This window comes from Schistocerca gregaria, chromosome 4 (assembly GCF_023897955.1).
Source record: "Schistocerca gregaria isolate iqSchGreg1 chromosome 4, iqSchGreg1.2, whole genome shotgun sequence".
In the NCBI taxonomy this organism is placed as follows: domain Eukaryota; kingdom Metazoa; phylum Arthropoda; class Insecta; order Orthoptera; family Acrididae; genus Schistocerca; species Schistocerca gregaria.
Genome location: NC_064923.1, coordinates 430355003 through 430377703, shown reverse-complemented (window position 1 = coordinate 430377703; position 22701 = coordinate 430355003). Strand labels below are relative to the sequence as shown.

General features: G+C 39.6%; 1 protein-coding gene across 2 annotated transcripts in view; it reads right to left on the bottom strand.

The window, feature by feature from the left end:
• LOC126267081 (DNA polymerase epsilon catalytic subunit 1) overlaps positions 1-22701 on the bottom strand; it is a 266885-nt gene that overhangs the window by 227409 nt on the left and 16775 nt on the right. For both annotated transcript variants that reach the window (XM_049971945.1, XM_049971944.1), the window contains 3 exons: positions 16782-17017; positions 13004-13244; positions 1154-1470 (listed from right to left, as the gene is read on the bottom strand). In XM_049971945.1, the coding sequence (XP_049827902.1) occupies positions 1154-1470; positions 13004-13244; positions 16782-17017 (794 nt within the window). The remainder of the gene's footprint in view (positions 1-1153; positions 1471-13003; positions 13245-16781; positions 17018-22701) is intronic.

Here is a 22701-nt window from a genome sequence, read left to right as displayed (position 1 = left end):
CCAATCACTCTTTCCTCTCAACAGAGGAAACATACTGAGTATATCCCTTAAGTGTCACTGATGATTTTTCTGACGTTTTCGCATATATCTGCAATTTCATTTTTCCAGTGTAAAGGTAAAGTTAACCAAAACAAATTCTGCTCATAACAGCTAAGTGGTTCTCTTTCCATGCAAAATGTTTTTAAAGTAAAATTTTATGCATCCATTAGATAGAAAATCCCTTATCAGTAGAGTGTAAAATTCCATTTAACAACATCTATAAACAAGGACAAAGAATCACAAGGAATAACCAGTATTTCAGCACCAACTGAGTAGTGCTGCTATATGTGGGTACCAGACAGGATAGCAATGTAGTGGGCACCACACAAGACTGGACAAGTCAGGCACAGAATATGTGGCGAAATAATGTTGCATGAAATGTGGGCTGAGCAGTATTTGCTGGGTATATACACTGAAAAACTGAAATTACAAAAATCTGCCACAACACTAAAGAAAATGTGCTTAACAACTCTTAAGAAAGACACCCAGTATAAGATCTGAATAGTATGATTACTTCTTGATACTTTAATGTTTCTACTGACAGTATTACGATTTTCATTTCCAAAAGTACTGGCCAGCCATTCTGCCTCTTTGTAATTTTAACAATTTTCTCACATAAATTTTGTGTTTGAGACAAACATGGGTCATAAACTGATGTTATATATTTTTTTATTTCTACATGAATATTTATGTTTGGGAAGCATGTGTCAAATTATGTATGGTAACGGGACTACTTTTTTCTGCACGGTACAGTATTCATCACTGTTTACGAAAGTGCTGATAAATTTCACTGGAGAACACCTGATACACCATTTCTGTAACTGACTCTTTTAAATAAAAATCTGCCTAAGCTTAGTCCAAATAATGAGCAATCTCTACACATGTGTGATATTTGCTACATGTTAACAGCTGTCAGATTCAATTTAGCTACTTTGTAAATAAAGACTGTAATTTTCCGCAACTTTTCTTTTCGTCTATACACTTCACTCTAAGAGTAACAAATACATACAAAATAATAAAAGTTTGTTCTTAATTTGTGTTACAAAGTTTAATAGAAAACATTACAATAAGAACAGTTTAATAAGAAATCATAATGTTACAAAAACTATCATACCACAGACAGTCCATATGCATCGCAGGTCGGCAAGCATATACACCATCTCTATTACACGAAAATCCAATTTGCTGTTTCATATCTAGTTCATGAACTGCAGCTCTTGCTTCAACAAATGGCCAGTCAAAAAAGTCACCGTTGTAGGTAACAAAAATGTGTGGCTTGATATCAAGGATGTGGTCAAAAAATCTCTGCAACAACCCAGCTTCATCAGGTTCATTAAAAATTGTAAAGAGTCCCTCAAATTCTGGTTTAGGTGTATATTCAAAGTCTTCTATGTCTGCAGAGATTATTTCACGGTTAGTAATGAGATATCCCTGAAATATTAAAAAAGTTATAAATAAATTATGTCGCCAAATTCAGGCCTTTATCAGTTTAGAAATCTTAGCAAGAAACAAACAAAAATATGTTAGAAAATTATTCCTACCAATACTATGGAAATTAAACAATGAGTACTATTTTCTTGATAATATTATCCAAGAAACCAAATATGTTATCGGTACCATGGTGACACTATAACAAAGAAAAAATTTTGATAATTCTATAGTGAAAAATGCAGCCTTTAGTTTTCAGCTCTTGAGTTAAGATGTTTTAGAGCTTTGGGTCCACAGGAAAAATGAGAAAAATGCAGAAAACTAGCACCTTTAAAAAGAAGAGAAGAATATTAAATAAAAGATAAGATTCATGTCCCTTGAAAAAGTATTTGACCATTTCAACACTCAACACCTTTTCCATCCATCCAATGATTTTAGTTTGCAGAGGGTACCTGGTTCCATAAACTTAGGATTTCAGTATGTCAGCTTTCATGTTTCACATTATTTTATGAAGTATAATTCCTTCAATCTCTCTCAAAATGACAGTATTTTCAATTAAGCTCTTACATGAACTCTTCTGAGTCAATTTAGTCAGGTAGAAAAACCAGAGAATGTGTTTTTCAGTAGTTTATCAGTATTGTCCATTTAAAATGTAAAAGCAGATTATCCATGTTTCGAAGGTGGCCGGAGTGTTAGTCACATCAAACAGTATATTTTGCACTCTCAAAACCTGTTACATCCTTTGAAAGCAGTCTTTTCCTCTCAATCTTTATCTGTCAGTAGCCAGATTGTATAAAAATAGATGAGAAATAATTCGATCCTTTCAGAATCAAAGATGTCATCAATTTGTGGCAGTGGGTAGATATTCTTTTGAATGATACTATTCAACTATTGGTAATTGACGGAAAAACACGCTGCACTACCTGCCTTCTTCACAAGGACCAAAGATACTCTGAAGGATGAATATCATCATCAGACAGCACCTTTTTATGAATTACCTATCATTCAGCAGGAGATACCATTTACAAATATCTAGTGATGGAGTCATGATCTCTGCTGTTGACAAAATTATCCACATTGGGTCATCCAGCCTGTTTCTCTCTGGAGTAAGACTTGAACACTCTCAAAACTTGATGCAGAATAAACAATCTTTTCCTCAGTCAGGTGGCAACCTTTTGGTGGCTGACAGTAGATTCCTTCAGTGGGTAGACAATAAAGATAGCGAAGTGCGGGCACTGAGTGGACTTTCCAGGACTGATTCGATGTCCCTAAGCATGTACCCTTAGGGAAGAGTTATTGCTGTTCATGGCAACTGGTGATTCTGAGCTCTCTTTGTCCACTTGTGATGGTTGTGATCATCATTGACATACAGATCTCCTTGGTGAAGCAGAGTACTTAACTGAGCATCCAGACAGTTGACTATAACTCAGATTGTAGATGGTAGTATAAATGTGTCTTCAGTGATAGACAATCAGTCAGAGCAATCATTGTATGACCTTGAGATCTCTAACTTCATCAATCTGAAGCTCCAATATTCCACAGTCTATGATTATTTGTGATGCCTGCAGACATAACATTATGCCTACATTCTGGTAATACAAACTCAAAAGGCTGTGTTCTGTCAGTGATAGTTGTTCACACAACACAGGTCCCTGTCAGCTGGATGTATTTTTCCATTTACAGCCATCAGCAGACAGATCTTGAATCTCAAAACATAGTTTGATTCTGACAGTGGTGATAAGTATGTAGCGTCACAGAAAATGATACCTAGGAAGTGATTAGCGCATGAACACAGGTCCCTGTCAGCTGGATGTATTTTTCCATTTACAACTGTCAGCAAACAGATCTTTGAATTTTGAAACATTGTTTGATTCTGACGGTGGTGATAAGTATGCAGCCTCACAGAAAATGATACCTAGGAAGTGATTAGTGCATGGATAGGTCAGTCAATAATGATATTAATGATATCTTCTGATGACTTGGCAACTGTCATCCCTGGGTGATTTTTGACAGTGATAGCCTCACCTCCATACTGATAAACTTGTTTAATTTTCCTGATTTTGATGGCTAGGAGTGAGGATTTCCCTCTAAAAGGTGACAAACAATGGCTGTGGCAGTTTGGAAAGCGACCTCGATAAAGATAAGCAAGAGGTTTCAGTCCACAGATAAGCAATAATCATTTGTCGTTTCTTGGTATCCACAGAATAGCTCTGCTGTTAGATACCTTGCACCATAATAGCTGCTAAAAACTCTTCTTCTTTACAGCAGCATATGAAGTGATAAGGACATCAACAATGGAAATGTATTGAAGTGCTATTCTCTGTTCTCAGAATGTACATTTTTTCTGCAGGGTGACTGAATTGGCAAAGGAGCTGGTTGAATCTGTGCCACTGAGAACCTTGGACGTTGTCATGACAGTTGTGGCCCAAGAGATCATGATTATCAAATGAGAAATAATTGCAGGAGGTGGGAATCTAACCTGTGACCTATGTGTCTGCTACACCATGGAGGACAAAGCACTTCATGCAGTAACATGTTAGGGAACATGCAACAGAGCAGTTTTGATGGTATTCTGGCTTCAACAACAAAGATTTTGAACTCTGTCTAGCTAAGAGATTGCTAAGACTTAAGAGAAGTAAATGGGTAGTCACTGGATGTGGAGCTTTCAATACGGATTTCATTCTGAGTAGTACTGACTTACAGCAGCTAGACTTAATGATGTCAATCTTTCATATGGTCCCTACAATAAGACTACCAACAAGAATGGAAAAATGTGGCAAAATAGTGCCTGACAATTCATTTCAAAATCAACAATCTTACCCCTGCCAACCAGGTTTGGCTAACACGGGAAATCTACAATTTCACAGTTATAGATGTTGATTCAGCCATACTATTCAGAGACAATTTACTGGATGAACAAGGTAATGAGGTGCACAATGTTGATGAGAAATTTAATTTTTTCCTACAGAGATACTTAAAACACTAAGCTAATCAAGTTTTTCTTTACACTCGACCAAAGCCAAAAAGAGTGGAATGTGAGGAAAATGATGACTAACATTTACCACGAAGCAAAAACTTTATTTACCGTAAACTTGGAAAAATTCTTCACCATGTTATCAAAACAGCAAAAAATGTCAGCAATGCACAAAATTCAAAGAACAGAAAAAATATGGTTTGAAATATTATTGGCATGAAACAAATGAACTTAGTAAAGCAAATGATATTTAATTCAACAATGACAGTAGCTGTGAGATAATAAACAATAAATTCAACTCATTAGCAACTAAACTCAACAAATTCTTCCTAACAGTAGCTGAAAACGCAGAAAAGAAAAAATGGACTAATGAAAACAGATCAGTTATTTACTCAGACAGGCACTGTGCAGACTCCACCAGAAAACATCAGGTTTGCCAAATAAACAGCCAAAGAGACTGGGAAAACAAGGTCACTGGAAAGTAACTGTTTTGGAGAGGAAAGTATTTCAACCAAAGTATTTTCTATGAACTTGTTAAGACCTTCAGTTGTGCACTGCATAGAATTGTACTATGGAAACTAAATAGTTCCAGTGTAAAATGCTCTCTTTTCCATGGATGGAGTCATATTTTAATAATAGAAAACAGATTGTCACATTAACAAATAGTACAACAAGAGGAGGCCTGAATTCTGATAAGGGAAACATTAAATATGGTGTCTCATAATGTTTAGTGCTTCGCCCACTCCTGTTTCTGACTTGTACTTGGTTTCACAGGGACACTGCAGGGCTCCTTGATAATTGTGACCTTGCTGAAGACAAGGGTATACTAATGAAGGGCCCAAATCCTTTATACCAGACACAGTCAGGGTAATCATGCAAGAGGCTTACAACTAGTTGACAGTAAATTGTTACTTTTACAAAGGTTAATGTTATGATATTCTTAACAAATAAAAATAAATTCCAGAAGTAGGGATCAATGGGAATACACTAGCTGAAATACCACGTGTGAAGTTCAAATAATGGAAAGTCCAGGATGGAGTAACAACAATATAGAAAGAATAGATTGCTATTCACCATAAAGAGGAGACACTGAGTCACAGAGGCACTACGAAAAATATTACAAAAATATTAACGCTTTTGGACAAAGTCCTTCTTCTGACGAGGAAAATGAAGACACATTCACACAAGCACAACTCACACACACACACACACACACACACACACACGGCCACTGTGTCACAAATTTGTCCTAAAGCTTTATTATTTTAGTAGCCTTTTTCACTGTGCCTGTCTGCAACTCAATGCTTCCTCTATGTAGTGAGTAGAATCTATCTTTTCCATCTTACATGTGCAAAGTTTTGCAGGTAATAAACAGCGGTAGCACCAGCATGAGGTAAAGTTAAAGAAAAAGCTCAGTTCTGCCTACTTTGCACTTATAAATCTCTCTAATTGTGTCGACCTGCAGAAGGGATTGCAAACATACTCTAATTCCACACAGTAATGTTCTGGGGACATGCAGCTACCTTTGATAAAGTATTTATTCTACAGAAGTTTGCAGTATAAACATTAAGCAAAGTTGATAAGCAAGCATCTTGTAGCAGCATCTTCAGGGATATTGGGATTCTCATGCTTAGATCCCCCGACACATTTAGTCCCTAAGGGGATTTGTGATTAATAATAAAAGTGAACTGAGGAAGAACTGTGAAAATATTAGAAGTAAAAACAATTTACATATAGACTCTCTGTCTATGTAAGTATACTTCACAAAGCAATTTTCTATTCTGGCATATTAGTTTAATACAAATGGCCAGTAGGAAATATGACATTCCCAGGTCAATTTATCTTGTATTCTTATATTTATGTTTTGTGTTTATTCCTTTTGAAGTTATTAATTTTTAACTAACACTATTAGGATTAATTAGATGTTCTCTAAAGTGAAATGTTTGTTTATTGTATTTCATTTACAGAACACAACAGTTTGGAATTTCATGTAGGCATGTTCCTACTTTGTTAAAACTGTGTGAATCCTTGGTAGCTGGGGGTTGGGTGGAATGATGTACGGACACCTTGGCAAAGAATTCAACACTTTATTGCTACTATCATACACTGAATGGATACAAAACATGTTACTGCGATACCCACTACACAAGAGACAAATAGTAACTAATGAACAAATATCATATTTTTGGTTACAGATAAAACATGTTCATAGCTGCTGCAGCCAATATGTTGGACAGAGTCAACCCTGAAGATCAATGCCGCCAAAGAGCATACCCTCCTCCCCCTTACTAGTGCAGAACACCGCATAGGTGGGGGGTGGGGTGGGGGGCGGAGGGGTCCTGCTATCGACTCCTGCATGTAGTCCCGTAGAAATGATGGAGGGATGAAGGAATCTGCCACAGAAGGAGTGGGAAGAGTCACCACCTGCAATGTGTGTGATGTGTGGACATCTCTCCAGTACTGATGTTGAAGCTGTCATGTAGGTCTGAAGATCCACATAGGAAGTGTTGGGTATGGGAGAGGTTGACATAAGAGGAGTGGAAAGATCTTCGTCCTGCTCTTCTGTTAGGATACAAGCAGGTTTGAAATGGTGGACAGATACTGTTGTGGGTTTGTCTTTCAGTAGTATAGAAAATGTTTGTTCCCCATTGGAGTACTTTGTAGGGGCCCATGTATGATTGCTACAGTCGGCTGCAGACTGCATCATCACCTAGCATTACACGAGAGTAATCGCTTAGCCTCTTGTGAGCCAAGATAAGTCATAGCCGTAGCGTGTGAGGCAAGAATGTGAGTGTTGTTAATGTAGTGTTGGATGTTCTGTCCAAGCAAAGGTAATTCTGCATGTGTTAATAGTGGGGAAGATAAGGGAAAGTCTGCTGGGAGGGTAAACCATTTGCCATATAGTGCTTCTGCAAGCAACAACTTCAGGGCATCTTTGCATGCTGCCCAGGTGCCTAGCAGTACTCAGGGTAGAGTGGTTGGCCATTGTGTATTGTGGCACATTAAAGTGGCCTTCAAGGTCCAATGCCATCTTCCCACTAACCTGTTGCCCTGTGGGTAGTAGGCCATTGTGTGAAATCATTGCAAGCTGCACAGTTTGCACAGCTCAGAAAAGAGGAGGGATTGCAATTGCTGCTCCTCGCACGTTGTTATAAATAGAAGGCAACTGAAATGGAAAATCCAAATGTTAATGAAAGTCGTTGCCTCTGTTTCAGTTGTTACATCATCTAAAGGGATTGCTTCTACCCTATGGGTCGTCCAATCAATGGGCGATGGAATGTATTTATATCTTTTGGCCTCAGGTAAAGGCCAGCTAGGTCCATGTGTACGTGCTGGAAATGTCCTTTCAGTACAAGAAATATGCCTTGTGGGTGTGGAGTGTGTGCTGTCCATTCCTCCTACGCTGGCATGGAACACAGGTCCTTGCTTATTTTCTGCAGTCTTCTGTGATCCCAGCCAAAAAAGAGGTTTGGTAATAAACATCATGGCGGGGTGTGACAGGTTGTGAAGTTGTTAAACATTAATTCCCTAAATAGCTTGGAGATCAGTGGGCATGATCTGCTATGTGAAGAGTCACACCATAGTTTGACACTAGAGTTGGGTAACCTTATTTGTTCAAGTCACAAGCCAGTGTTGGGGTCACCTTTTAGAGTTCATGTAAATGATTGTCTTTTCCTTGTGTGTTCACTGGACCCTAAGCTCCTTGCTGTAGGACAGTGTTGATGGCAGTGTTACTAGCGTCAGTACTGATCAACCGGTCGGCTATTGTTGGTGAGGGGTGGTCTAGGCTCATGGTTCTCTGTAGAGACTGTTTGATTACACAAATGAGTACAATCTCCGAAAAAACTGGATGATTCATTCAAGGGAAAGAGCTTCACAAATTGAGCCAATCAATAATGTATTGGTCCACCTCTGGTCCTTATTAAGCCAGAATTCAGCTTGGCATTAATTGAGAGAGCTGCTGGATGTTCTCCTGCAAAGATATTGTGCCAAATTCTGACTAAATGGTGCATTAGATCCTCAAATTCCTAAGCTGGTTAGAGGACCTTGCCCATAATCTTACAGATGTTCTCAATTGGGGAGAGATCTGACAACCTTAATGACCAAGACAGGGTTCGACAAGCACAAAGACAAGCAGTAGAAACTCTCACCATGTGTGGGCAGGAGTTATCTTGCTGAAATGTAAACCCAGGGTGGCTTGCTATAAAGGGCAACAAAACGCCACATAGAATATCATCCACTTACTGCTGTGCTGTAAGGATGCTGCGGAAAACAACCAAAGAGGTCCTGCTATGAAAAGAAGTGACACCCCAGACCATCACTTCCGGTTGTCGAACCATATGGCAGGCAATGGGCTGGTGTCCCACTGTAGTCCAGGGCATCTACAGACATATCTTTGCTGGCCATCTGGGCTCAGTTCACAATGGGACTCGTCACTGAAGACAATTCTACTACAGTCAATGAGAGTCTGGGCTCATCCACAGCATCCTTACAGCGCAGCACTACATCAACGACATTCCATACCCTGTTTTGTTGCCATTTGGGACAAGCCAATCTGGGCTTGTATTTCAGCAAGATAACGTCCGTCCACAAATGGCGAGAGTTTCTACTGCTTGTCTTCATGTTTGCCAAACCCTAACTTGGTCAGCAAGATTGTCGGATCTCTCCACAATTGGGAACATCTGGAGCATTATGGGCAGATTCCTCCAACCAGCTTGGGATTATGCCAATCTAATACACCAATTGGACAGAATTTGGCATGACATTCCTCAGGAGGACATCCAACAACTCTATAAATCAATACCAAGCTGAATAAAAGCATTCATAAGGGCCAGTGATGGAATAAACTGTTATTGACTTACTTGATTTGTGAAGCTCTTTCTCTTGAATAAATCATCAATGTTTTCTGTAATTGTAACTATCTGTTTGTCTGTACATGTACATTGCATCTACTGATTTCTGTCCATTTGGTTAATTCCTTTGTGGTGAGTCTTTCTTGTGTGTTAGGGTGTGTCTGGAATGCTTGTGACATTTCTTCCAACCATGGACAGTTCGGCTGCCCTTAGTGTTGTTTGCGGAAAGGGAGTTAGTGAGGGGTGCCTGGATTTTGGTTGCCCATGGGGTGTGGTGCCAGTAGAAATTCATCATTCCTAGTAATCTGCATAGCTCCTTGTGGTAGGTCGTGGGCCTGGGAATGAGCTGTATGAATTCAGTGCTCTCTTCTGTTGGCCTGATCCGTGCTGATGAAATCGAATATTCCAGGAAAGTTACAATTTGCTGATGCAAGAGGTCTTTTTCAATACTGATAATAACAGCTAGCTGTTCTAAGGTACGGAAAGTCTGTCAGATGTGGTCTTCATGCTCTTTGGGCATAGCAGAGAATAACAGTATGTTTTTCACACATGGGAAACAGAACTGAATTTGTGTACAGCTGAGTTGATGAATCTCTGTCATGTTTGAGCTGCATTTTTTTAAATCTGAATTGCATGAAAAGATATTAAAATAACCCAGAGGGGATGATAATGGCAGTTTTAGAAACATTTTCAGCCACTCTTGGTATTTGCAAATACACATTTCAGCAGTCTACGATGCTGCAGATCATTGTGCTTGATAACAAGTGTGTTAAGTCCTGTATATCAGGTGCAGGGTAACGCTCAGGGATTGTCCAAGTGTTGAGTACCCTATAGTCCCTGCACATCCAGAATGTACCGCTTTTTTTGTGGGCCATATGTATTGGCGAAGCCCAGGTCCAAGGGCTGTTTGAAGGGTTGATAATGCCCATCTCAAGCAACTCACCAACTGTGGCTTTGTCAGGAGCGTCCCTCTGTCATTTCAATTCTGTGTACAGTCACCAATAAGAACGAACGTGTTTGTCATAGTTTTTTTATTGCACAAACACTTGCTGCACTGTCACCAATTAGATCCTGTGTAACATTTACCAAAGAAAGGTGTTTGCTGATGGTGACTGGGCAATGTTCATGAAGACTCAAACAGATTGAAGCAATGTCAGGCATAAGTTGCAGTCAAGCCTCCGCTAGCTGGTTGTGACACTTGTATAGTAACCTGCGATGGGTTGCGTTATTCTCTTGTAGTGCGAGGTGCTCATTCCTGGCTTAAATGTACAGATGATCATTTGCTGTCAGCTGATTCTTGGTGGAGGACCATAGCGGATGGAGCCTTGTGTCCCAATGAAACATAGGTGTCCTTATGCTATGATGTAGCTGATCGTCTGATAGTGCCCTCAATGGCAATATTATTTGACCCACAGAGCAGTACCCCTTCCTATAAATCTGGGCATAGATGGAACTGACATAAGAAATCGGCCCCAATCAGTAGTTCATTCACATCGGTGTGTGGGAATGTCCATGTAAAGTTTTGGCCACCTCCGAGGTCTTGTCCACTGCCAATATCAATGTTGTGGGTGACAATTCCGTAAGTTGTGATAATCAATCCATTTGCTACTCATAGTGTAAGGGCAGAGTCAGGTCCACGATTTTGGATCCCAAGCCAACAAAAAGTGCTGTTTGGTGTGACGATCTCACCCACAGAGTGGGAAGTGATTGTGGAGGGGTGGGTGGGGCGAACTGGTTTGATTTGCCAGGTACAGTGAGTGATGAACTTGGGTATTGGTGTGGCCTCTGATGCCTAGTGAAGGTTGTGGGAGGTATTTGGATGTTGGCAGGGCTGGGAACACTTGCATGCGGTGGTGCCAAAGTTTGCGTGAAACCAGCGCTATTATCCGATCTGTTGGCTGTTTTTCAAATCCTGCAGTTTAGGTCGTATCACACCATCTCTTACCATCAGCTATGCGAGGTGTGGCACAGTCGGGTGGGCTCAATGACACGCTGTGGTGGCAATGGGTGTCATCGGGTAGGTATGTTGGGTGGATGGGCAAAATGAGCGCCAATGCTCTGAGCATGGTGTGTCAGGGAACCTCTGGTGAGTTGGGTGCTGCTCAGTGGTGGCCTGACAAAGAGGGGGGCAAGACTGTCGTCGTTGTTCCATGCTTGGCATACTGGATAACTTGGGGAGGGGTCAGTGTCATTCAGTAGCAATCTGTCATCTCTGTGGGCAACAAGGCTGCCAACAAAATGTAGTGCCATGGCTATTGGTAGTGAGGGTTGCCATTATGCAAAGCGTGTACGCAATCTGCCAACTGTAATTTATATTCCCGCGGGAGTCCTGCACTTCATGTTACCACAGCTTAGATCTCATGTGGCAATTTGCTCAACCATGGTGCACTGACCAATGCTGAGTCTGAATACTGAACTGTAAATGGTCAGTACAAAATAATCTTTAACATGGTTAATAAGGTAGTTGGGTATGCCAAATTATCTTCCACATTGAAGCCTTTGTACATGGTGGTAATGAAAATAATGAAGTAGTTCGGCACCAATCTGGATATTGTAATATTAATTGTTAAAGGTACTCGCGGTGTGATATCCAACACTCATAGCTTCTACATTTTAGAAAACAATTTGTTTAAAATGTGCCTCTGTTCTCTGATGACTCTGACGTCACATGTGGAATTGCTTGTATTCATATTTTTTTCATTGTAATTAATATATAGTGTAAATGCTAATGATATCTAAGTTTGTTCACGTTGGCATAATGTTATTTAAGGGACCACGGCTGTGACTGCACAGTTGTACAGTTTGAGCCCAGTTCAGTTTCAGGTAGGACTTTGCTCAATTCATCACATGTGTGTTTCTATGTTTGTTAACGAAAAGTTACAAATAAATCATGAGATTTAAGAAAGAATAAAGGTTGTAGAAAAGTCACTCATTAAGTCACAAGTATGCAAGAACAGTCCAAGAGATTCATACCAACGCTTTCTGCTGCAAATGAATAAAATATGTTAAATTCATTATTAATAACAGACAGCTTCAACAGGGCAAGTATAAATTTTTCAACCACATGTTCCTACTCTAAAAGACTTTGTCTAGTTTCTTGCAAATACTCGAATTCAATATAGAGTAACACATGTTAGTATGTGTCATAATTTGTTATCAGTATGCAGATCATTAAAGAAGGGGTTCTGCCTGTTAATGTATAGCTTGACTCATTCTGAACTCTCCTTCATTATGGGATTACCAGAACTGTGTGTGAATGTAGTCATGCATCAACTGAAGCAAATTCATTATCATGGATACCTACCCTATGGGGGAGCAATGTGTCACGTGGAGCTCAGTTTGGACACAAGCCTTTTGGAGATGGATGTTGATATCCAGGAAGTAGCTCAGTATTTGGAGAATATCAGTTACGAAAAATTGTTGCAATGTTGAATGAAGTTTGACAAAGATGCACCAAAATCAATAAATCTGTAGCAAGGCAGCAGATGCAATTTCCAGTAATTAAGGAACACCTCTTGTATTTAGCTATTAAAAGAGGCTGACAGGATTCTCATGATTTATTTGTAAGTCTTGTGCTCAGTGACAAAGAAGTTATGACATATTATTTATAATGTAATCTGGTTCACTGGGAAGGAAATGAAAACTGTTCACTGAAGTACCAGTACTAAAATTGTGTTAAGAAATCAAAACAAGATTGCACAAAACTTACCTGTCCATCAATCATATATGATATCATCATAATTTGATCACTGCTGGCATCGGGAAACTTAAGTGGAAGTTTAGTTGTTTCAATGTCAAACGCCAAGACAATGGCATCAGGCCGCTCAATGATATCATCTCGTTTCTTGATTATTGGTGGTTCAGTGCCTCTACTCTGCACTGAGTACCATGAGCCACAGAAGATTTTGTTATCAAGTGACACTCTTATGTGGTATGGTACATCATATTCCCTAATAAAAAAGACAATTGAACATAAAGGTGGAGACTCAAAATGGAGTTATAAAATAAATTCTGCATGAGAGTACAAGCTAGATTTAACATTAAAATGTAAAGATTCAAAATTTTTATTAGCTTTGAAGGCAAAACTTAATTGGTACAAAAAACAGGCTACTATTCTCTTATGGCTACTATTGTCTTATCATAAAAAGTTCATAAAAGCCAGAAAAGAAGAAAAAAATGTCAGACTCTTAACTCACCCCCACCACTTCCCTTCTCCAGTTCCAACAAATCCATACGATGTGACAGTAAACAAACTGCATTACTGCTTGAGGAATAAGTTAAGTTGTGGAAATACATGGAACTTGTAAACTGTGAGAATAGCAAAAGCAATACGAGCTGGACTTTTTCAGACAGACATCACCTGTACTACAGCAACAGCAAGTGTAAAAGTTAAGCTAACAAATTACTGTTTGTATGTGTTCAGTCATTGTTTGTGATTATCACTTATTTCTGATGTTCATGTACACCAGTCATTTAGTAAATGCTAAAATATCCATTTTATTTGAACATGGAGCTATAAGCAGTCTTCAGAGAAAGCTTGTAGTATTATTTCATAGGATGTCTTGGCACGTCCATCACTTACAAAACTGAAATTATCCCAATCAAATGTAGGATCATTAAAGGCTTTCCCAACTATGACAATAAAATTGGGGAACACACATGCTTGTGAGTTGAGATTCCTTCTAAAGCTTTCAGTTACATCTGGGAATAAGTCTGGTGGTCAATAAAAAGACCCAGTCTTAAGTTTAAGCTAATTCTAGGCAAAGAGAAGCGGACGTCCCAGTGTGAGTGAAGTGAATGTGGAGCACATACAAGAGACATTCATAAGGAGTCCAAAGAAATCAGTGCATCGTGCATCCCGTGAACTCGAAATGGCTCCAATGACAGTGTGCAAAGTCCTGTGACAGAAGCTGTCTATGAAACCATTCAAACTGGAACTAGTGCAGAAGCTCAATGACGATGAAAAAGACAATCGTTTTGAGTTTTGTTCGCAGTTGCAACTACTGAATGAGGATGGGAATGGCATTGTTGATCACGTAATTTTTAACGACGAAGCCACTTTTCACACTAATGGGAAAGTGAACAGGCATAATTGTCGAATCTGGGGTACAAAGCACCCACATTAATGCACTGAATTTGAGCATGATTCCCCAAAGTTAAATTTTTTTGTGCCTTGTCACGTCGAAAACTGTACAGGCCATTCCTCTTTGCTGAGAGCACTGTCACTGGATATTCCTACTAGGACATGTTGCAGCAAAGGCTGATGCCTCAAACGCAATCAGACTCTCCATTCATCTTTCATATCCATTATAATTATCCGGGCTGTTATGCCGTGGTCAGTTGATTAATTCTGTGTCAATTCCCAAAGTTTTGTCTCCATCTGCGAAGGACATCTTAAAGGGGGTCGAAACGTTGGGAATTGACACAGAATTCATCAACTGACCACGGCATAACAGCCTGGATAATTATAATGGACATGACATTTCCGGCCATGAAGTCTACATTTTAGTATCATTCATCTTTCAGCAGGATGGGGCTCCACCCCATTTTCATCATGAAGCTTGTGGGTACCTGAACACGGAGCTGCCACATCGATGGATCAGCCATGCTACAGAAGGGGACAGCTGTTTCATGAAATGGCCTCCCCGATCACCAGATCTCACTCCGTGTGAATTTATCTGTGGAGACACATTAAAGATCTGGTGTGCATACCGCCTCTACCACATGATGTACCAGAGTTCCAGGAGAGGATACTGCCACAGTCAACAATGCCATGCTGAGACTAGTATGGCAAGAATTCGATGACAGTACATTGATGTCTGCCGGATCACTCATGGTTTGCGTATCGAATGTTGGGGGGGGGGGACACTTTCAGAGTTTCACTTCAAAATGCAATATGTATGACATCTGTACAAATTTAGTTCTTGTGCAATAAATAATTGAAAGTGTTCCTGGACTTTATGTACACCCTGTACATTTAGATCTACCCCAAAGATGTCACTGCTGCCAATTTTTGGTTATAACTAGCTTTCTGTCCCTAGAAAACTCTCCATTAAGTTTAGACCAAGATTATCAGATTCAAAAGCTGGCATGGGCCATATAACCAATTTTCACGTTTAGGTACCAGAAGAGGGGAAAAAAAAAAAAAAAAAAAAAAAAAAAAAAAAAAAAAAAAAAAAAAAACCATGGGAGAAGGCCTTCAACTTCAGTTTTCATACTAATGTAAATTTATTAAAAAAATACATTACAATGCATAACTAATGAATATGACCCTGACATGCAAGATATAGCTCTATCTCTAATTGCTTTCTTAATTAATACTGGACACCCTTCACCAAGCATCTACAATACTACACATGTTTGAACGTTGTTGACACCAGTGGAAAACATCATAATCACCAACACTGCCAACTTGTAATGATATGTGTCGAGCAGACCTACATAGCAAACCAATACAGCTACATCATCAGAATGTGCTGACAAAGACATGGTCAATATCAGTCTATTGCTTTTGCCTGAATCCCCAGCAGCGAACTCTTCACTTTTTTAAAGCAAACACTTTTGCTCCATTGGCCTGACAGCAGTGCATTATGAAGGAAGGAGTCTGCAAAACACCCGACCGGAATCTTCTTTTATACTCTCTGAGTCTGTCATATAGTGTCGCCTACCAAAACATTCACTGCTGTAGTTGAGTCGGCATTAAGTTGATTCCCAACAGATGCGTTGGGCTTGGTGGGCCTACCTCAACCAATAACATTACACAATTTTGTAAATGCCTCTATGGCAACACATCAGTGTTGTCACAGCTCTGCAGATAGCTGACATGTTCACCGGCATCCATTAGTGTTTCATAACTATGAGCCAACAACAGCCCTGCAAGGTGATAGGAATCTTCTTACACCATCTCAACTATAGTCAGGTTTTGCATGTCAGTCATAAGGTGACTCAATATTTACATATTATTAGACTGGTGCGGCATACTGCACATATAATTTTTAAAGAGCCTTTTGCAGCCTGTGGGTTGTGAGTTTCACACTATTGGTCTAGATAATAGCTGCAGGAGACACCAAAATGTTAGTACAAGAGCCAAAGAGTCATAAACTGTCAACACATTTGTGATGAAGTCTCCAAGTTTAATGAACTTTTAAGTAAGTTTTATGGCTGTTTAGGAGTGCTTCAAACAATGGGGCATCATTGTGAATTTGTCTTTACTCTGTAGTTTATTAATCCCACCCCAATTTTTCTGATCATTATTGCATACTACATACTCCTGTATCTTTATTCTGTTCACTTAATGACCATCTGTCTGGAAGTTGCCCATTCATTATGCAAGCTAGTTCATCTTGGTATTTCTCCTACCAAGACAGTGATGCCTTGGGTGTCAGTTCTTCCAAATATCAAGGACAATGCTTCATAATACTAATATACTAATTTATTGTTATATTTCACTGCAATTACATATGAAAGCATAAAAAACCCTTCATTACCTTATGTCCATAATACTCTCCAGATGGTCAGTAGCAGTACGCTTGGTTGCGACATCTATACCTTCCTTGTTTGCCAGGGCATTGCTCAACATTTCTGAGTAAACTGTACGTCCTTTGTGCCGTTCACGATTTTTACGAACAGCAGCCAGAAGATCTTTACGAACTTTCATTAAGTCAGTAATGCTTACAAATGAAAGTTTCAGGTATTTTTGTTGAAGACCAATTAAATGGTTTGGCTGCTCACACATAGAAAACAAAAGTTTATTAATATTCAAAAGTATTATTATCCACTCTCTTTTGACATCGACAACATGAACACAACACTTCACTTACATGCACTCATCCTCATTACAGTCACACTTAGCGCACAGCCCTCACATACTGCAGTGAGTGCTAATAAAGAAAGCCTTTGTGAACATCTGGACGATAATCCAGCCAGCAGCACCACACAGCATTTACATTTTTTACAGCACATAATACATATCTTTCCTGCAGTTTAGTATTACTAGCAAAATATGGCTACAATTGTATGAAATACATCTGAACCGTACATCAAGTACAATAGCCAATATAACTAAGTACAATAACCTATAAAATGCTGCTAACCCCTACTCAATAAATACACAAATGTTCAGCGTTTCACAAATTACCAAAGAAATATCTGTTTTAAAAATGCTTTGGCAATGTAGAACATTGTTGTTATTGGGTACATATACAGCGGTCCATTAGGGAGTTACCCTAGCTCAAGCACAATGAATTATGGGAAGGCAGTCCTTACCTAGGTCAGTAACTAATGGTTCATACGAAAACATCACATAGCTTGAATACCTTATTCATAAACTACGACCTGGTGTCACGTGGATTACGGGATCGACCTCTGTCTTCTCCAGATACTTACCCCTCACCTCTATCTCTACCCTGCTCCAAGAACTGCACTTCAAGTCATCCTACACCATACCCACCTCCCACTATCTCCCCCACCCAATCCACTCCTTCACATCATTGTGTAGTACACTAGATCACTTGGTGTTGTAATGCCCATATGACGTTCCTAATTCACTGTACCCACTGCCTCTCTCTCCCATCCATCAGTTCCCACCATTTCCTATCCCCCCCCCCGCCCCCCCCTCCTTTCTCTCCACGATGCACACATTCTTTCAGGGATGATGGAGAGGGGTAAATGTATTAATTTGAAGTAATGGGCTCCGGTCTGGAAACAACCAAGTCAAAGTTATCAGCAAAAATCGTTCTGATACCTCTGTCAGAGAAATACATGTAACAGTGCTTATGTTTCTCAGGTTGTTGGGCAGGTAATTTTAATGGGTGACAGTCTGGACCAAAACAAGAAGAAATGTACAGTACACATGGATTCTAAAATGCATACCTTAAGAGCTATGAGCACTTGTTCATATTCGCTACAACGAAACATCTCTCCTACTGAACTAGTGCCCATAGCTATGAAGGTATGCATTTTAGAGACCATGCTTACTGAAGGTTTTGTTTATTGTTTTGGTCCATACTACAATCTCTACAACTTTCCTACCCTACAGACTTAGCAACAACATTACCGGTATATGCATTCCACCGTCCGAGGTATCAGAATGATTTTCGCTTATAACTTTCCGGACCAGAGTCCCTTACCTCAAATTGATAAATTTATCCTTCTCCATCATTAATGAAAGTTTATAACATCGTCACAGACTCATCCTGTATATGCCACAGCATGCATGAAACTTCTTCAGAAAAATTAAATTACAAGAAGTTTTCATAGCTTTAAGCTGGGAACACAAACAAGACATACATGTTGTTGTTGTTGTTGTTGTTGTTGTTGTTGTGGTCTTCAGTCCTGAGACTGGTTTGATGCAGATCTCCATGATACTCTATCCTCTGCAAGCTTCTTCATCTCCCAGTACCTACTGAAACCTACATCCTTCTGAATCTGCTTAGTGTAGTCATCTCTTGGTCTCCCTCTACGATTTTTACCCTCCACGCTGCCCTCCAATACTAAATTGGTGATCCCTTGATGCATCAGAACATGTCCTACCAACCGATCCCTTCTTCTGGTCAAGCTGTGCCACAAACTTCTCTTCTCCCCAATCCTATTCAATACTTCCTCATTAGTTATGTGATCTACCCATCTAATCTTCAGCATTCTTCTGTCGCACCACATTTCAAAAGCTTCTATTCTCTTCTTGTCCAAACTAGTTATCGTTCATGTATCACTTCCATACATGGCTACACTCCATACAAATACTTTCAGAGATGTCTTCCTGACACTTAAATCTGTACTTGATTTTAACAAATTTCTCTTCTTCAGAAACGCTTTCCTTGCCATTGCCAGTCTACATTTTATATCCTCTCTACTTCGACCATCATCAGTTATTTTACTCCCCAAATAGCTAAACTCCTTTACTACTTTAACTGTCTCATTCCCTAATCTAATTCCCTCAGCATCACCTGACTTAATTTGACTACATTCCATTATCCTCGTTTTGCTTCTGTTGATGTTCATCTTATATCCTCCTTTCAAGACACTATCCATTCCGTTCAACTGCTCTTCCAAGTCCTTTACTGTCTGTGACACAATTACGATGTCATCAGCGAACCTCAAAGTTTTATTTCTTCTCCATGGATTTTAATACCTACTCCGAATTTTTCTTTTGTTTCCTTTACTGCTTGCTCAATATACAGATTGAATAACATCGGGGAGAGACTACAACCCTGTCTCACTCCCTTCCCAACCACTGCTTCCCTTTCATGTCCCTTGACTCTTTATAACTGCCATCTGGTTTTGGTACAAATTGTAAATAGCCTTTCGCTCCTTGTATTTTACCCCTGCCACCTTCAGAATTTGAAAGAGAGTATTCCAGTCAACATTGTCAAAAGCTTTCTCTAAGCCTACAAATGCTAGAAACATAGGTTTGCCCTTCCTTAATCTAGCTTCTAAGATAAGTCGTAGGGTCAGTATTGCATCACGTGTTCCAACATTTCTACGGAATCCAAACTGATCTTCCCCGAGGTCGGCTTCTACCAGTTTTTCCATTCGTCTGTAAAGAATTCGCGTTAGTATTTTGCATACGTGACTTATTAAACTGATAGTTCGGTAATTTTCACATCTGTCAACACCTGCTTTCTTTGGGATTGGAATTATTATATTCTTCTTGATGTCTGAGGGTATTTCGCCTGTCTCATACATCTTGCTCACCAGATGGTAGAGTTTTGTCATGACTGGCTCTCCCAAGGCCGTTAGTAGTTCCAATGGGATGTTGTCTATTCTGGGGGCCTTGTTTCGACTCAGGTCTTTCAGTGCTCTGTCAAACTCTTCACGCAGTATCGTATCTCCCATTTCATCTTCATCTACATCCTCTTCCATTTCTACAATATTGTCCTCAAGTACATTGCCCTTGTATAGACCCGATATATACTCATTCCACCTTTCTGCTTTCCCTTCTTTGCTTAGAACTGGGTTTCCATCTGAGGTCTTGATGTTCATACAAGTTGTTCTCTTATATCCAAAACTCTCTTTAATTTTCCTGTAGGCAGTATCTATCTTACCCCTAGTGAGATAAGCCTCTACATCCTTACATTTGTTCTCTAGCCATCCCTGCTTAGCCATTTTGCACTTCCTGTCGATCTCATTTTTGATATGTTTGTATTCCTTTTTGCCTGCTTCATTTACTGCATTTTTATATTTTCTCCTTTCATCAATTAAATTCAACATTTCTTCTGTTACCCAAGGATTTCTACTATTCCTTGTCTTTTTACCTACTTGATCCTCTGCTGCCTTCACTATTTCATCCCCCAAAGCTACCCATTCTTCTTCCACTGTATTTCTTTCCCCCATTCCTGTCAATTGCTCCCTTATGCTCTCCCTGAAACTCTGTACAACCTCTGGATCTTTTAGTTTATCCATGTCCCATCTCCTTAAATTCCCACCTTTTTGCAGTTTCTTCAGTTTTAATCTACAGGTCATAACCAATAGATTGTGGTCAGAGTCCACATCTGCCCCTGGATATGTCTTACAATTTAAAACCTGGTTCCTAAATCTCTGTCTTACCATTATATAATCTATCTGAAACCTGTCAGTATCTCCAGGCTTCTTCCATGTATACAGCCTTCGTAACATACATGTTAATGAACCATATTCATTTTACTAATGACAGCACACTGATCAGACAAAACATAATGATAAGCACTTTAATAGTGTGTTGATCCATCTTTGGAACACATTATACCAACTATTCTTCCTTATATGGATTCAGCAAGTCCTTGGCAGGTTTCTGGAGGCATGTGGTACAAGATGTCTATGCACAGGTCACGTAATTTCCATAATTTATAGGTCAGTTGGTCGATGGCACGGAGTTGACGCCCAATAGTGTCCCTTTGGACTCAAGAGGCAAAGTTGGAGGCCCAGAGACCAACATGAGTTTGCTATCATATTCCTCAAACCACAGGAGCATCATTCTGGCCTTGTGACATACACAGTGATCCTGCTAGAAGATGCCATAACCATCAGACACAATCTTAACATGAAGAGATGCAGGTAATCTACAACAATGTTTATGTAGTCTAGTGTCACAGTATCTTCAATTATTGCAACAGGTCCCACAAGCCCAGGCAAAAGTCTCCCACAGAATAACACTGCACACACATGCCTGCATCCATGGCATGGTGCAAGTTTCAAGCACCCATTCACCTGGATGTCAGCTATTAGGACACAGTGACTCGTCTGGTGCAACAAAAACTATGATTCACCTTTCCAGACATGTTTTTATTGATGCATGGTCCAATCCTGATAATACTGAGTCACCACATTCATAACTGACAATGTCATGGGGTCAAAATGGGAACATATATTAATTGTCTGCAGTGGAGCTCCAGGTTCAACAATGTGCAATGAACCATGTGCTCCATTGCACCAGCTCTGTACTCTGTCCTCAGATTTTCCACAGATTGCCATCTGTCCTGCTTTATGTAGTGGACAAGCCACCTACTTCTACATTCTGTAATGAAGCATGGACGTTCAATATCTTGTCGTCTATTCGTGGTTTCACTGTCCTCCATTCACTTTCCATCAATGCTCATGATAACAGAAAGCAAACAGCTGACAAGCTTCACTGTTTCTGAGGTTCTTTCCCAGGTGCTGGACTGTAATAGTTTCCCTTTGTCAAAGGATTTCCCCATTCACGCCCTGTAAAGTTGTTAGGATGATTCCCCATTCATCTCTGGTCCACTTATATACTTTCTTTACTGCGTCACATGCCTACACGGCCACCAGGTAGCATTTTGTCTCACAGTTGGCTGTGATCATAGTGTTTTGACTCATGAGTATATACAGCTGCCCTCCAGGGCAGACAAACTTAAACAGCAAATGGAAGCACTTTAGACACGAGTTTTGAAACTACCTTAAAAATCAATTGCAATAAGACTAAAATAATGTATAACAAACATACAAAAAATGAAACAGTTCTAATTAACAATGAAGTCATAGATCCAGTGCATACTTAGGACAGTTTAAGTCACAGACTGAATAAAGAGAAAAATAAACAAACAGAAGAGTTAAAATGGCCTGTAATTGCAAAGGAAAATTACAATCTGGTTACAAAACTACCTTTACCTTACGGCAGAGAAACATGAACTTTAAAGTATTAAAAACCATTCAAAATTTTAGGGCTGCTCAATAAGCAATGAATTACTTGGGGGAACACAACAACAAACAGATAGATCAGTTAAAAGACTGAAGTGGAAGACCTAATCATGACTATAATGAAAATTTGGAAGTGTGCAGAACATGTAGACAAATGATGGACGAAGGAAGTTATTTGCTGGATTCCAAGAGACCAAGATGGAAGGTAGGTAGACAGCATTAGAAGACATGCAGGAGCAACAAAGGTATTCAGAATGTAAGACCAAAGTGCAT